General features: G+C 50.4%; 1 protein-coding gene across 1 annotated transcript; it reads right to left on the minus strand.

Annotated features, from left to right (window-relative positions):
- Positions 1–2486: 2486 nt before the first annotated feature.
- Positions 2487–12984, minus strand: ANKRD54 (ankyrin repeat domain 54). The gene is made up of 8 exons (XM_068971044.1): positions 12660–12984; positions 10771–10818; positions 5851–5949; positions 5087–5158; positions 4564–4611; positions 4367–4491; positions 4100–4207; positions 2487–3782 (listed from the first exon to the last, which is right to left on the minus strand). Exons 1-8 carry the CDS (start codon positions 12982–12984, stop codon positions 3708–3710), a joined length of 900 nt encoding a protein of 299 aa, XP_068827145.1. The 3' UTR covers positions 2487–3707.
- Between the last annotated feature and the right edge of the window lie 2701 nt (positions 12985–15685).

Consider the following 15685-nt stretch of genomic DNA (forward strand, 5'->3'; position numbering starts at 1 on the left):
AAAACCCTCACAATCTGAGACTTCCCTGGCTGTCCAGAGGTTAGGATGCCAAGTTTCCACTGTAGGGGCCAAGGTTCAATCCCTGGTTGGGGAACTAAGATCCCACAAGCTGCATGGTGTGGCCAAAAAAAAGAAAACAAAACCCCAAGAACCCTCACAATCCAACTCAATTGTGGAGGAGGTTCAGTTCACCTGCCTATGCCCCCTCTGGGCATTCTGATGGCCTAGGGCATTTAATAAATGTGCCATCCTCCCCAGCTTCCAAAGTGGGAGAACATCACCAGGCTGGCATGGGCCAGTCACAGAGACAAGGGACCACTCTGGGCCCTGGTCTGGGGCTTTGGGCAAGACTCCTTTGCTTCCCTGAGTTTGTTTCCTCAACTGTCAAGTGAACTGATCATATCTCCCTGCATGTACCAAGGCTTCAGTGTTCACTGAAGAGTTAGCATCAGGGGCTTTGGGCTTTCATTCCCTATAGCTGGAGTGAGATGGGGACTTTGCTGGATTACCCAGGTATGTATCAGTCCAGCATCCTGTCCTCCTGACCCTGGCTTGGGCTCAGCCTCTGAAGCAGTTTGGGGATCTGGTGGGAGGGGGTCTTTTCCCCAGAGCTCAAGGTGATTGCTCTGGGTAAGGACGCATATGACCTTGAGGGTGGAGGTGAGTCTGCGTCACCTGCTTTCTGTCGCCAGGGCAAATCTTCTGACCTCTGTGCAGGATCTCTGTGGCCTGGTCTCACCTCCCTCTCTGGCCAGCCCCTCACGCTCCTGGGCCCCACGTTTCCCATGCCATCTCCTGGCCCCACAGTCAGCCTGTGGCCGTCAGTCTGCCAGGCCTGGCTCTTGCTGCTCCCAGCTCTCTGACCACTTCAGAAGGCCTATAATAGTATGGGCAGCCACCAAAGATGGGCAAAGAGCACTCCAGACCCAGCTCAGTCCCATGACTCCGCCCTTGGTGGCCAGATGCAGGCCTCGCACACCAGGCACACTGCACCACGTGCTCAGCAAGGAAAGGGCCCGCCCCTCTCCACATGCGGAGAGAGACTTACTCAGTAAGGTCCATGGGTGTCTACTGTGTCTTACGAACACTGGGGAGATCAGCACTTTGGGAATCTTGGCAGAGATTCCTGGGCTGGGCTGGGTCACGTGCTGCTATCTGACCTCAAGCAAGTTACTCTCTCTCTGAGCCTCAATCTTGTGCATCTATAATATAGTGAGCAAGGGCACTGGCTACCCTTTGACTGCAAACACTAAATCAAAGGGCTTGTATAATGGGCCTGCTGGCACGTAACAGGAGCTCAACAAATGTTGTGGCCCTCAGTTTTAGGAAACTGCTTCTGAGAAGACTCGGACTTCAGGCGTGGTGGAAGCATGAGCTTTGGGGATGAGTCCAGGTTCCAGCCCAGCTGCCCCATTGGGTCACTCTGGCAAACCTGCCTTTTCTTACCCATCCAAAGCAGCAGGAAGGCCAGCTGTCTCACAGGATGGCTGTGAGAACCCGTGAATACCCTTCTCCAACCATCACCACCATCTGCGTGGCAGGGATTTTGTTTTCTTCCCCTGCTGTGCTCCCACCTGGAACCCTGGTGAGTGTAAAGCAAGTGCCCGAGAGGTACTTCCAACGCGAATGAAATGGGAGGTGTAGAGAAAAGGACCCTACCCAGAAGGTGAAATCAGCAGACGTGGATTTTTTCCTTCCTGCCACCACCGCGCTCCCCACTTTTTCCCCCACAAACGCAGTTAATTTCTGGAGCAGCTAGTGAGAGCTGACTCCTGTGTGGGCAACCTGTCGGGTTCTCCGTCTCGCCCTGCCCAGCCCAGCCCACTCAGGGCCCACGTGAGCGTTTGCTCTTTTTTTAAATGTTTACTTATTCATTCGGCTGTGGCATGCAGGATAACACTGCATCCTCTGCCCTCCTCTCTCCCCAACCCTGGCAACCCGATGGGGCTTGCAGCTTCCCTTCTCCCAGGGCCCAGGAGGCAGCCCCCAGCCTGAATCTCACCCCTGCCTCCCCAGAGGTCCTTTCTTCTTTAGGGTCTGGGGAACAGCTAGGTCCCATGAGTTCAATTCAGATCTGATCAAGCTGGGATTTCGGAGACAAACTCCCCTCCTCCTGAAAAGCAGCCAGGACTCAAGTCTGGTGAGAGGGAAAGTAGGGCAGAGCCAGAGCAGAACCGGGACTGATAATTTGGGAAAAGTCTATCCTAACTCCGTAGTCAAATGTTTCTGAGAGACAGCTGGGTCTCGCAAGCCTTCCCTTCAGACTTCCCCGCTGTGGCAGATCTCTGCCAGGAGGGGGCGCTGCCTTTTGCATCTCTGAGCCCCAAGGGGAATGTCGGCTTCTGCCAGGGTAGAAGTGGCCGGGTTGTGGGTTTTTGAGCCTTCACCAGAGTATTAGTTTCCCTTCACTACTGCAACAAATTACCACAAATCTAGTAGCTTAAAACAAGACAAATTTATTCTCTTACAGTTCTGGCAGTCAGAATTTGAAACCTGTCTCTGAGCTAAAATCAAGGTGTCAGCAGGTTGGTTCCTTTTGGAAGTTATGAAGGAAGAATCCATTTCCTTGCCTTATTATTTTTTTTAATTTATTTTTTGGCTGCACTGGGTCTTCACTGCTGTGCACGGGCTTCAGTAGTTGCGGCACGCAGGCTTAGTTGCCTGGAGGCATGTGGGATTTTCCCAGACCAGGGATCAAACCTGTGTCCCTTGCACTGGCAGGTGGATTCTTAACCACTGGCCCACCAGGGAAGCCCTCCTTGTCTTTTCCAGCTACTGGAGACCGCCTCATTCCTTGCCTTGTGACCCCTGCCTTGCGTTACTCGTTTCTTGATTTGGTCACCCTGTCCCCTACTTCCTCTCTGAGCTCCTGCTTCCTTCTAATAAGGATCCATGTGATTACATCAGGCTTGCCTGGATAATCCAGGATAATTGCCCTGTCTAAAGACCTTAGCTTCATGACATCTGAAAGTCCCTTTCATCATATAAGATGGTGTTCACTGGTTCCTGGAACTAGAACGTGGCCATCTTGAGGACCTCTCCTCGCCTACTACAACTAGGCTGCAGAAAGGTTACACCCTCCCACTGTTTCAGTGATTGGGGAAAAAAGGGCCAGGGATTTTCTGCTTTGGGTTCAGCTAGGTCCTCCCTAACCTTGTATTTCTAAGGTCTAGGCTTCACCAACCCCCTGGCCCCTTCCAAACCAAAGAAAGTAGCTGCCATGTCTCCTTGCAAGTCTGGTGGCAAGCCTGATCTAAGTGCTGGTGAGAGGTGCAGGGCCAGCCAAGAAGCCCCCTAGGCCAGAGGGTGCCTGCCCTAAGCCCACCCGGCTGGCTGCAACAAGCCCACGGCTGGGAGGGGGACTCAGAAGAGGGTCTGGGGCCTGCTGAGGGCACCAGGGAGGCTGTGGGATGAGCGAGGCCTGTGAGGAGAGCGCGTGTCAAGTCAGCCAGGGCAGAGGCATGGCTGTGCTGCTGCGGGAGCCAAAGGAAGAAGCTGGGGGCTGTGGTCTCGGCCCATGGACACGACAGAGACTGTGGCTGGGAGTGGCGCTGAGGTCAGTGAGAGAATGCCTCTGCCTCCCAGCAGCTGGGATGAGGCCTCGGCAGACGGGGTCCCAGGTGCCAGGCCTTTTCTTTGTAGCAAGAGGGCAGCGGGCGGGGCGGGGCGGGGCGGGCAGCAGGAGGGACGGCGGGGAGCGGCTCTCGCTACCTCTTCTCCATGTTCTGCATCTGCAAGCTGAGGGAGGTGAAGCTGGCCAGCAGGTCGGTCACTTCGTCTACCTGCGGGAGGAAACCAAGGCTCTGTGGTGGGTTGCCCCGGGTCTCCCCCCACAGCACCACAGGTGCAGAGGCAGGCACTGTCTCTTCTCCCAGGGCCTGTGAGGGCTTCACCCTGGACTATGGAGCAGCTGTCCAAGGGTGAATCCTCGCTGCCCCAGAGAGAAGGACCCAGGCTGCTTCCAAGGAGGTGGACAGAGGCTTTGAGGCCCACAGAGGACGGCAACCAGCAGCCATGCCTCTCTCTCCAGCCTCAGAGCGGGGACCGGCTCGCCCTGAGGCTCCTGCCAGGCTGGGGTTTGGACCGCAGCCGCGCTCACCTGCTCACGGGTGCTCGTCATCTGGAGGCGGGTGCAGAGGTCATCTAGCCGCTCCCGCTGCTCGTGCCGCCCTAGGCGCTCCAGGTACTCCCTCAGCATCTGGATGATCTGAAACCAGAGGGCAGGCTGAGGCTGTGCCCATAGGCACAGAGCAGCCTGAGGCTGCTGCCCAGGGGTGCGCTGGACCAGGTGTCAGCTGGGGTCCACATGAACCATGAATGAAGTCACCTGCTCAGTGCTGCAGGCTCAGCCGAGTGGGACGCTCACCTGCTTCACCTCCAGCCGCACAGCATCCAGGCACTGGGAGTGGCCTTCCTGCAGGATGTTGAGCTTGGACTTAGCCAGGTGCAGGGGTGTGCGGCCTGCTCGGTCCAGGGCGTCCACCCGGGCCCCTGGGGGGACAGGCAGCGGTGAGCATGCTGAGCAGGGGGAGGAGGAGGAAGGAGGGGGAGGGGAGCACTCACCTCCTCGCAGCAGCATGGTGATGACGGGGGCGTGGTTGGTGCAGGCCGCTGAGGAAGGAGAATAGGGACTGAGAGCTCAGGACCGCAGGGGGCTTGGCCCTGGGTGCCCGCAGGAGGGAGCAGGACTGTGTCTCTCAGGGTTCCAGTGCCAGATCAAGCCCCAAGAGGCATCACTGAGGCAGCAACTGGGGGGATTCAGCGATCAAACCCAACTCCCTCCCTACACAGCTGGGGAAACTGAGGCTGGGAGGTGGGACCCGCCTCACCACAAGCCATGGTGAGTTGGCCACAGGGCGGGAACCTCCCCTGGCAGAGCTGCTGAGCCAGTTCAGGTTGTGAAATCAGCCCTGCTTGGGGCACAGTCGACCAATAGTGGATGGGGTCAGCCACGGACACAGCCCAAGGGGAGTGTGGCCCTGGGGACTCAGGCTTTCCCCAGGGGACCAGAGAGCCTGCTGGGGGCCTGCAGGACCCTGGGCTCTCCATCAAAGGAGCCTGTCTTGGCAGCTCGCCAGGCACTCACCCAGGTGCAGTGGCGTGTTCCCCAGCCCATCTCGCTGGTTGGGGTCGGCTCCGTGGTCCAGAAGCAGCTGCACTGGAAACAGGAAAGCCCCAGAGGAGCCGCTGGGGGCGTCTACTGACAGCATCCTAGCCTCCACCCCTCTACGGAACACTGAAAGCCAGTACACTGCCCTGTGCAGCTTCACTCCCTTGCCCACTCGTGAGGCTTGTGTGCATGACGCTGAACACTGTGAACTAAGGCTTCTGGGAGGGTCCCTGAGCCCGTGCAGGTATTATGGGGCTGAGATTTTAGGGTTAAAGAAAGTTCTCCCAACAGCTGTGGCTGCTAGTGAAGGTTCTTAAGGGGCATGAGACAGAATGCCGGGCACTGAAAAGATTCTATATTTTGATCCAGGAGGTGGACACAGCAGTGTATGTACACAGAGACTTCACTGTTTGCCAGTTATACCACATCCTAAAAAGACCTCTGGGGAAAAAAAAAAATTGGGTTTGGGGGCAGGCTGTCCCACTGCTGTCCTTAGCACTGAGTAAATGTTGCCTGAATGTCTGGATGTCTGGAAGGTCCGGTCCAACCTTGGGGTCGATCTCGTTCTTACCCCAGCTGAGCCCCACCTTAGCCTGGCAGTGCCAGTTCCACAGGCCAGAGGTGTGGGAGGGCCCAGCCTTCCTCAGCTCCAGCAGCCCCCTACCCTGTGTGCTGTTCCCCAGTGCCCCTGGGGGGAGAATACTCGCCCAGCCCCCCTCCCCTACCACCCCAGGACTCACCAATCTGGTCGTTGCCATTGCAGGAGGCAAAGTGCAGGGCAGTGCGGCCCTTGTCGTCAGCTGCACAGGGGTCCGCGCCATCCTCCAGGAGCTGCTGCACTGGCACCGCCAAGGCAGAGGGAGCAAGCAGGGAGAGTGGCGGCTTAGCCAAGCTGCAGCCCTGGGGGTGGGCAAGGGTGCTTAGGGCCCCTTCCAGCAAGGCATCCATAATGTGTGGGAGAGCTAGTCCCTCCAGGATGCAGCCCCCTTGAGGACTTGTTCTCCTGAGGGCACAGCTGAGCACCACGGGTGCTGGGTGCTCAAGTACGTGTCTTGGGACAGAGCATCACAGAAGGATCTCGGCCCTCAGGGTCAGGAATTCTGGAGTCATGGATATCCCCAGTACTGATTTTGGTCCTGCCCCTCTACCTGAGTCTGGCTACACATCCATCCAACTGGGACACATCTGTGGGCTGACGCTCACTTAGCTCCCATGAGGCAGCCCTTTAGAGTGGACAGAGCCTGGGCTCTGCCATGCAGTCCAAGTCCCAGACTGAGCTGAGCAAAAAGGAAAGGAGTTCATTGCCAACAGCGTGCGGCAGTGGGAAAAGCTGGGCTGGGACAAGGAAGGCCAAGATTTGGGGCCCCATTCACCAGCAAATGGGAGTAATTTCTGCCCAGTCAACTTCTAGAGCTGCCATGATGAGAATAATGGATATGAAAGTCCTTTTCTGAAAAGTCTGGAGCCATTATAAAATGTGAGGCATTATGTATTGCGTGCCCATGTCCAAACTGAAATGTAGAAATTGCTGCCAAACATCATTTTAGAGCAAGCAGTGAAATGCCCTAGCAATCCCCCAGCGAACCTCTCAAGGACCCGAGTCCTTCCAGGCGAAGCCCAGATAATCTCCCGCTCCATGAATCTCTCCCATCTCCTTAAGGTGAATGAGCCCCCTGACCCCCACGTCTCTGTAGTGCCCTTGTCATCCTGCTACTCTCACAATAACATGCTGATCTCTTTCAGAGCAACTGCCTGTACACCAAGGGCCAGCCAGGCATCAGGTGCCTGCCTGCCATCAAACACTCAGCATGGTACCATGTCCGTGCTACAGGCTAGGAGACAGACTCCAAACCAAGCCGACAGGAGGGCTGGGATAGGAACCCAGGTTTCTCCTGCTCAAGGACTTTTACCTCTCCCACTAAACACATGACTTCCCTTTCTTTGGGTTTTTTGTTTGTTTTTAGAAATGGTGTCACTTTATACTCTTCTTCTCCAGCTATACTGTAGGTTTTTATTTTCTTAATATCTTGGACGGAGATATGACTTGACCTGTTCCACAAATGTTGCCAACTGACTGGATAAATGAATGAATGGTTTGGGAATGAATGAATGGGAAAGGTTTATAGAGTGGAGAAGAAGGAAGAGCTTCAGGTCACCTCGGTGTTCATCAGTGCAGTCACCAAAAGAGAGCCAGCATCTCCGAGATAAAGTAAATGGTTCTATTTTTGTGATCTGTACAGCTAACAGTCTTTTTGGAAAGCACTTTAGCAACACCTATCAGAAGCCATCAAGATACATGTATCCTTTGATGTAGAAACCCCATTCCTAGGAAATTATCTTAATAGTGAAACACCAGTGTGCAAATATGTGACTAACTGAATAACTCTTGCTTCGTCCCTTTGAAGGCATTGTGTGCATCCATTACAAACTGTGGTTTTAGCTGTGGAATGGAATTACAAGGTAATTTCTGCTTTTTACAACCTTTACAAAAATTGTACAGCTATGTATTTATTCTATAAATAGGAAAAATGACACTTCTGTTTTGAAAAAAAATGGTTATGAAGACTATGGGAAATGTTTATGATACATAAAGCATTAAGCAAGCTGTAAAACTGTGTATACAGCACAGTCTACAAGCTCAAGAAAATTCCTCTGCACGGGAAAAAGGACAGGAAGGATATTCACCAAAATATTAACAAAGATTAGCTCCTTTGCTGACATTAAAAATGTTTTTCTTGTATATTTTTCTAATTTTTAGAACATTTTAAATGCATATATCATTTTCACATTTAAAATCTTTTCAATGGGACTTCCCTGGCAGTTCAGTGGCTAAGACTCTGAGCTCCCAATAGAGGGTGCCCAGGTTCGCTCCCTGGTCAGGGAACTAGATTTCACATGCTGCAACCAAGAGTTAACACGCCACAACTAAGACATCCTGCAGCTAAAGATCCCCATCCTGCAACTAAGACCTGGTACAGCCAAAAAAATAATAATAATCTTTCAAATGATTGTGAATTCACAGAAAGGTACTTACAATTTAACCATAGGAGGGTAGAAATGTTACATCCACTATAATTGCTAACCTACACCAAAAGACCCAACAAACATGAAGCAAGAAAACAGAATGCTAACCATACAGTAAAAAGGAGTGAAAAAGCTAAACTACAGCCAGTTTCGCTATCAGAGTCCTGCAGGAGCCTGGTAAATCTAACAGCCATGAGCTACATAGATTTGAAGATGGGTGTGTCACAGACTCTGAATGGAAAATTACAGCATTTCCACCAAAACAATAAAACCACCATGTGGACACCTGATTCAACATAAGCTAGACACTGGCTAATGATTGTGAAAGCTGATAAACATCTTTTACTGTTGTGAAAAAGAAAAGATAAGCTAGACATAAACTCACAGGCATAGAGAACCAACCAGTGGTTACCACTGGGAAGAGGGGAGGCAGTATAGCGGTGGGGAAATAACGATTAGGGGCAAACTATTAGGTATAAAACAAGCTATATTATACAACAGGGGGACTATAGCCAATATTTTGTAACAACTATAAATGAAGTATAACCTGTAAACCTTGTGAATCACTATACTGTAAACTTGTAACTTACATAATATTGTACATCAACTATACTTCGATTTAAAAGAGAGAGAAAGTAAACCTATTAAAAAAAGGTAAACTAGACTTTCTGTGGAAGGGAAATATAATTAAAATATTCTCTGGCCACACACTGCTGCTGCTGCTGCTAAGTCGCTTCAGTTGTGTCCGACTCTGTGCAACCCCATAGAGGGCAGCCCATCAGGCTCCCCCATCCCCGGGATTCTCCAGACAAGAACACTGGAGTGGGTTGCCATTTCCTTCTCTAATGCAGGAAAGTGAAAAGGGAAAGTGAAGACACTCAGTCGTATCCAACTCTTAGTGACCCCATGGACCGCAGCCTACCAGGCTCCTCCATCCATGGGATTTTCCAGGCAAGAATACTGGAGTGGGGTGCCAAGGCCACACACTAGAGGTATTAAAAAGAGAATATATCATTTTTCCTTGAAAAGCCATATCGGTTACTACCCAAATATTCCACAATATTAAAGTTCATAGAAGAAAAAAATAAATAAATAAAAAATAAAGTTCATGGAAGAGATGAAATTGGAGAACGCTGAAAACCCCTCCAGTTTCTAGGCCTGCTCACTATGATATGCCAGGGATAAGGGACCCACTCAAGGCCCAGCTCCCTGAGGGGAACAACCTCCTCTCCATGGCCCTTTATCCACACTTACATTTTATCTGTTGACCACAGCATCGCACTCTCAAAATAGAATAATGGCCACGTGAGATAGGCAGAATCACAACGCCCAAAGATGCCTATGGCTAAATAGCCAGAATTTATGGATAGGCTACCTTACATGGCAAAAGGGACCTCTAGCTAAATTATTGGAGAAGGCAATGGCACCCTTGCCTGGAAAATCCCATAGACGGAGGAGCCTGGTGGGCTGCAGTCCATGGGGTTGAGAAGAGTCGGACACGACTGAGCGACTTCACTTTCACTTTTCACTTTCATGCACTGGAGAAGGAAATGGCAACCCACTCCAGTGTTCTTGCCTGGAGAATCCCAGGGATGGGGGAGCCTGGTGGGCTGCCGTCTATGGGGTCACACAGAGTTGGACACGACTGAAGCGACTCAGCAGCAGCTAGATTATCCTGGAGTTTGCAGGCCCAATCTAACACAGGAGTCTTTAACATCAGAGAACCTTTTCCCTTTGGTAGAACCAGTGTGCAGACTCAGTCTACTATCGCTGGCTCTGAAGATGAGGGGAGAGGACTCCGAGCCAAGGAATGTGGGCAACCTCAGGAGCTGGGAAAGGCAGGGAAACAGATTCTTCCTGGAGCCTCCGGCAAGATATACAGCCCCACTGACACTCTGATTTCAGCCTGATGAGACCTAAGCTGGACTTCCGACCTTCATAGTTGTATGATGACAAACTGGTGCTGTTTTACACAAGAATATCTGTGGTAATTTGTTACAGCAGTTACAGAAAACCAATATACCACTTCTCCCTGATTCACAGAACGAATTAAGTCAGTGGACAAAATTAAATCTTTTTTTCCCTATAACTTGTCTTGTACCTTTGATGCTGCTACTGCCCTGTCAGCTAGTAAAGGATGAAGAGCAGCAACAACAACAACAAAAAAAACAGAGCCGTGTCCTGCTAGGAGCCCCACCCCTGCCTTTCAGATGTTCTGTCAACTGAAGTTTGAGAACCACGAACCCCACTACCACCAAGCCTCAGGGGAGCAGCTGAAGGGTTCTATGCAGATGGTGGCTCTCCTGGCGGTTCAAGTTGACGATTCATTCCTTTTAGCCAGAAGTTCCCAAAAGCTCCTACTCTGCGGCTGGGTGCCAGGGATACAAAAGCTCCTGCCGTGAGGGGGCTCACAGGGTAATAAACACTCTGACATCAGGAAGGAGTGGCAGGCAAGCGTGGGAAGAGTAAGCATCTGAACCAGACTTGTCATCTGTAAGGTGACAGCAGTTATACAATAGATACAGTGGTCCCAAGGCTGAGCTGGCAGAATTCAGGCGCTGTCTTCCCAGGTACTGGTTACGTGGACTTTTCCTTCCCTAACTAGACCATGGAGCGGACTCACTCTGCACACTCACCTGTTTCCACATCGTTGGCATTGGCTGAGTCCCTCAGCCTTTTCAGAGCTGTGAAGAGAATAAGAGTGCCAGTTAAAAAAACAAACAAAAAAAAACCCCAGCAATGGCCATGATGAAGCAGAAAGTAATGGCTTCCTGGGAACTTCTTGGCAGTCCAGTGGTTAAGGACCCATGCACTTCCACTGCTGGGGTCACGAGTTTGATCCCTGATTGGGGAACTAAGATCCCGCGTGTCGCACAGCACTGCCAAATGGAAAAAAAAAAAAAAGCATCTAAAAGGAAAGAGAGGTGCCAGGATACAACCAGGAGAAACCTGAAATGTGGCACAGCTCATGCAAAAGCCACATTTTGTAGCAAATCCTCCAAGGCCTTTGCAGCCAGATCTTGGCTCTGCCACTTGGTGACCTTGAACAAGTTAGTTAAGCCCCTGGGCTTCAGATCTATCAAGTACAAACAAGGTTGAGCTCTGTCCTGACAGTCCTGAGTTGTTGCAAAAATCAAATGAGATGATTTACACAAAGCTCTTTGTGAGCTGATTACACATATAATCTTATATTCTCCTTCAAAACAGGCCTCTCCTAAATGGCATATTTAAATCTGATAATTCCCACACAGAAACTTTTTTCTCCACAATGACACTACCTCTATATTAGAGGGTAATAGAAAGCAATACTTTTATCATCAGAGAAATGGACAAAAATTACAACTCAGATATATAATGATTCCTTACATTCATATAGCACTTTCAAATTCTCAATCCTCATAACACCACTAAGATGAGTAGGTCCTAGAGGGAATCTAAAAGTCTCCATTCTTAAGTCTTTCAGGGTGTTGGTTTCCACGGCATCCATAAAATGTAAAAGACAATATGGAAGAAATATCAGAGCAGGAGTTCTAATACCAGCACAACAAATTTCTACTGATGTGACTTAGAGCAAGACAATTTCTCCAAGCCTCAGTTTTATCTTCAGTAAAGTGGGAACGGGTAGCTGAATCTTGATGAGTTATTATGAGGATCAAAAACCGTCACAGGGCTTCCCTGGTGGTCTAATGGTTAAGAATCTGCCTGCCAATACAGGGGACACGGGTTTGATCCCTGGTCCAGGAAGATCCCACATGCCTCTGAGCAACTAAGCTCATGCGCCACAACTACTGAACCTGAGTTCTAGAGCCCAGAAGCTGCAGCTACTGAAGCCTGTGTACCTAGAGCCCATGCTCTGCAACAAGGGAAGCCACGGCGATGAGAAGCCTGCGCACCGGCAGCAAGGAACAGCCCCCACTCACCGTAACTAGAGAAAGCCTACGCTCAGCAAAGACGGCCCAGCAGAGCCAAAAATAAATAAATAAATCTTTAAAAGAAAAGAAAATGACCACATTGTCACCCAACAGTGTCTGGCACACGTTGAAGGCCAAATATTGACTATACATTCCCTACTTTACCTAACTCTTGTCAACATTCCTGTAAAGCATACCATTCCCATTTTACAGATAAGAAAACTACAACTGAAAGGGTCTGTAGTTTGCCTAAGGCCACCATGAGCTAGAAAAGTCCAACCCAGGTCTGTGCATTTAAAGAAGCTGGCACGACTTGGCTCTGATACGAAAATATTCTCCACTACCCCATGTATTATCTACACCTGGGGCGAGGAATCCGTTTCTACTCAGGAACTCCCCAATGTGAAAAGCCTCCGGGACTGTTTCTGAGCAGGAAGACTATTTTTTTCTTTTTTTTACACTCATGATCCTTAGCAGTCATACGACTACTATTCCTACTGGAAGGGGACTCAGGGGTCACTCCAGGTCCGTAGCGCAGATGTCGGAGGACTCCATCCTGAGCCGGCTGGGGAGATCAGTCGAGGGCCTGCCCCGCCTCCCGCCGCGCTCCTCACCGTGCACCTCCTTGCCAGTGGGCCCGAGCCGGCGGTGGGGCCTGGCGGCTCGCCTCAGCCTGCTCGCGGGGATTTTACAGCGCAGCTCATCGCGGGGCTCCGTGTCCTGCTGCCACAGGACGTGCAGGTAGCGCAGCGGGGACTGGGCCCCGCCGGACGCCCGGCCCGGGAGGCCCGCGCCGCCGCCCAGCGCAGACCCAAAGTCGGCGAAGGAGAAGAGGCCCTCGGGACCCGTCAGCGGCTCGGGCGCCACCGCGCACTCGCCGTCGGAGCTCGAGCGGCCCGAGCGCGACTCGTCGTCCGCGCCTCCGGCGGCGGCTGCCATGGCAACGGCTCCGCGCGGGCCTGGCCGCCGGCGGAGCCTCGTGCCTGGCGGACCAACGGACCCGCTTCCCTCCGCCCTAAAGGCTCGCTGTCAGCGGACGAGCTGGCGGGCCGGGCCTGCAACCACGGCAACCGGGTGGGGGAGCGGGCGAGCGAGCGGGGCAGTTCCGGACCAATGAAAACCCTTCCAGCCGCAATAGACTTGGTTTCCGGCAGTGTGACTGATGGGTATAAGAACCAATCACAAATTTGAGCTGCCCAATCCCCTCGCCGTACGTCCTTACCGGAGCCAATAAAATAGCTGAGTTTAAGACTTTTTTTTTCTTATTTCTCCCGTCGGAGCAAAGAAAAGATAACGGGCAGATGCCCTAGCCAATCACGTTAAGATGATTTGCAGCCAAACACAAAGAAAAGTGAAGAAGCCGGGGAAAAGGAGAGGAAGAAAGTGTTTAAATCAATGAACGTAAAAAAAAAAAAAAAAAAGAACTTCCTACAAATACACAGTGTTAAGTAGGAAACGAGAATACGTTAAAATGTGGGGCTACACAGAGATGTTATGGGGAGGGAGGTGGGGGGGTTTCATGTTTGGGAACACATGTAAGAATTAAAGATTTTAAAATTAAAAAAAATAAAATTAAATTTAAAAAAAAGTACAAGCCAGATAAAAAAAATAAAATAAAATGTGGGGCTAGCAACACGAACCGTGTAGTAATAGCTTTTAAAGGCGATAAATTCCGTTCGTTCTCTCCGTAACCCTGGCGTTGATCACTAATTTACAAAGAAACGAATTCTGTAATTCAAGGACTTTCCTGCGGCTCAGACGTTAAAGAATATGCCTGCTATATAGGAGACCCGGGTTCGATCCCTGGATCGGGAAGATCCGCTGGAGAAGGAAATGGCAACCTACTCCAATATTCTTGCTTGGAAAACCCCATGGACAGATGAGTCTGGCGGGTTCCAGTCCATAGGGTCGCGAAGAGTCAGACACGACTGAGAGACTAACACTGTAACTCAACATCATTACACGAAAGTGATCAACATTTGAGTCCGAGAGGCAATCACTGAGCCAGCAAATTCTCTGTGCTAAGTCCCGGACATAGAATCAGACTGAGTACGCTCTGAGAGGCTCACGTCGGCTGGGAGAAGTCAGAGCCGGAAACAAGGAAGTGTTCCGCAAACGGCTAACGGTGAGCTTAGCAACCTCTCCCAGGTACCCTGCTTTGTAAGAATTTTCACAACCCTGAATCCCACATGCACTTCTGTAAAGTGAGCAAAGAGGACCACCGCTACTTCTTAGAAGAGGGGCTGAAACCAGAGAGATAACGGACTTGTTCACGGATGCCCAGCTCTCTTGAGAGGAAGACTGTCCTGGCAAAAGTTGTTCCTGTTATTCAGCGCAGGGAAAATGTGATCTTTTTCTGACAGTTGAAAAGCACCTTCAGATTTTGCAGTGTTCTCAGAACACCACTATAAAGTTTATCATTGTAACATATGGAGAAAAATGTTTCTTCTTCTTCTTCTCCTCTGCCCCATGCAGAAGAAGGGCATATGCCAACTTCATTTGTATCTAGAAAGAAACATTGAATGGGTACCATTTACTAACTGCTTAATATATATTATGCCATTTAGTTCTGTTTCACAAGAGCCTTAGCAGGTAGATATTAGTATACTGACTTAGCAGAATAGGAAACTGTAGTCTTGAAATGTCATATGAATCAACCAGGGGTATGAGACTAAAAAGTTGGAGGACTGGGATTTGAAGCTAGAAAATCCTCTCTTTCCATCACACTGCTCTCTTTAATAAGGAGCCTACTGGAAACCTGCCTCCAGAGAATATGTGACTTCTGGGTGTTTATACCTCACTTCTGCCAAGTGTACCCTGAATTAACTTTATTACTCATTCCTCAACTTTTTCTGTGTAATAACCTCCAAAATAATCTTCATCCCTCCAGTCTCTCTTTGAAGAATCAAGGTGTCTAAAGCACAATTCTCTTCATCTCTTACTAGTGGGTTTGGTCTTCAAGCCATCTGGTCTCCTAAGATGTTTGCACTGTCAGAAATCTTTTAATTTAAACAGGATCCCTAAACATCTAGAGGTTGCTGTTACTTCTAAATTTTAAGTCAGCTTTGTTGAAGTGCATAGCCCAACCCTTTGTGTACTGCAAGAACTACTTTTGTTATTTGGGATTGGAAGAATGGGATGTGGGTTTGGATGTGGACCCAGTTAGCCTAACCAGCTGAGTTTTAGAGCAGAACTTGGGACTATGAAATTGTATTCTGCCGGGAGCCAGCGTGAGGAACTCTGCCCATGGCAAAGGTCATGCGGAAGGAGGCTTCAGCATACGCAAAGGCAGGATCGAGCCTCAGGAAACCCCCTGTTCCCGAATATCTACCCTCAAAACCAGAGTCTACCTACTTTACTGTTTCATGCTCTCACCTACACCTCTGACATTATGGGGGGCTGTTTCCCACCGGTTCTCTCGAAGGACTAAACTTGCAGCTCCAGTCAATAAAAATTCCTGGGTGTGACAAGGGTGTCTCAGGTCAAACCTCTCTGCTGGCAGACTAGCTTGTGTGACAGGATTATCCACACTCCTGCCACTATGCACATGATTGTTTAGGAAATGGCAATCCACTCCAGTACTATTGCCTGGAAAATCCCATGGACAGAGAAGCCTGGTAGGATACAGTCTGTCGGGTCA

Source organism: Capricornis sumatraensis, chromosome 4 (genome assembly GCF_032405125.1).
Source record: "Capricornis sumatraensis isolate serow.1 chromosome 4, serow.2, whole genome shotgun sequence".
Taxonomy (NCBI): Eukaryota; Metazoa; Chordata; class Mammalia; order Artiodactyla; family Bovidae; genus Capricornis; species Capricornis sumatraensis.

What these genes read in the sequence shown, in the direction of transcription:
- ANKRD54 (XM_068971044.1), bottom strand. Translation starts at nt 12,984, where the DNA reads ATGGCAGCCGCCGCCGGAGGCGCGGACGACGAGTCGCGCTCGGGCCGC. An exon ending in GAACACGCCACTGCACCTGG is followed by an intron (nt 4,612 to 5,086) that starts GTGAGTGCCTGG and finishes CTCCTTCCTCAG; the next exon opens with CGGCCTGCACCAACCACGCC. An exon ending in CACCATGCTGCTGCGAGGAG is followed by an intron (nt 4,492 to 4,563) that starts GTGAGTGCTCCC and finishes CTGTCCCCCCAG; the next exon opens with GGGCCCGGGTGGACGCCCTG.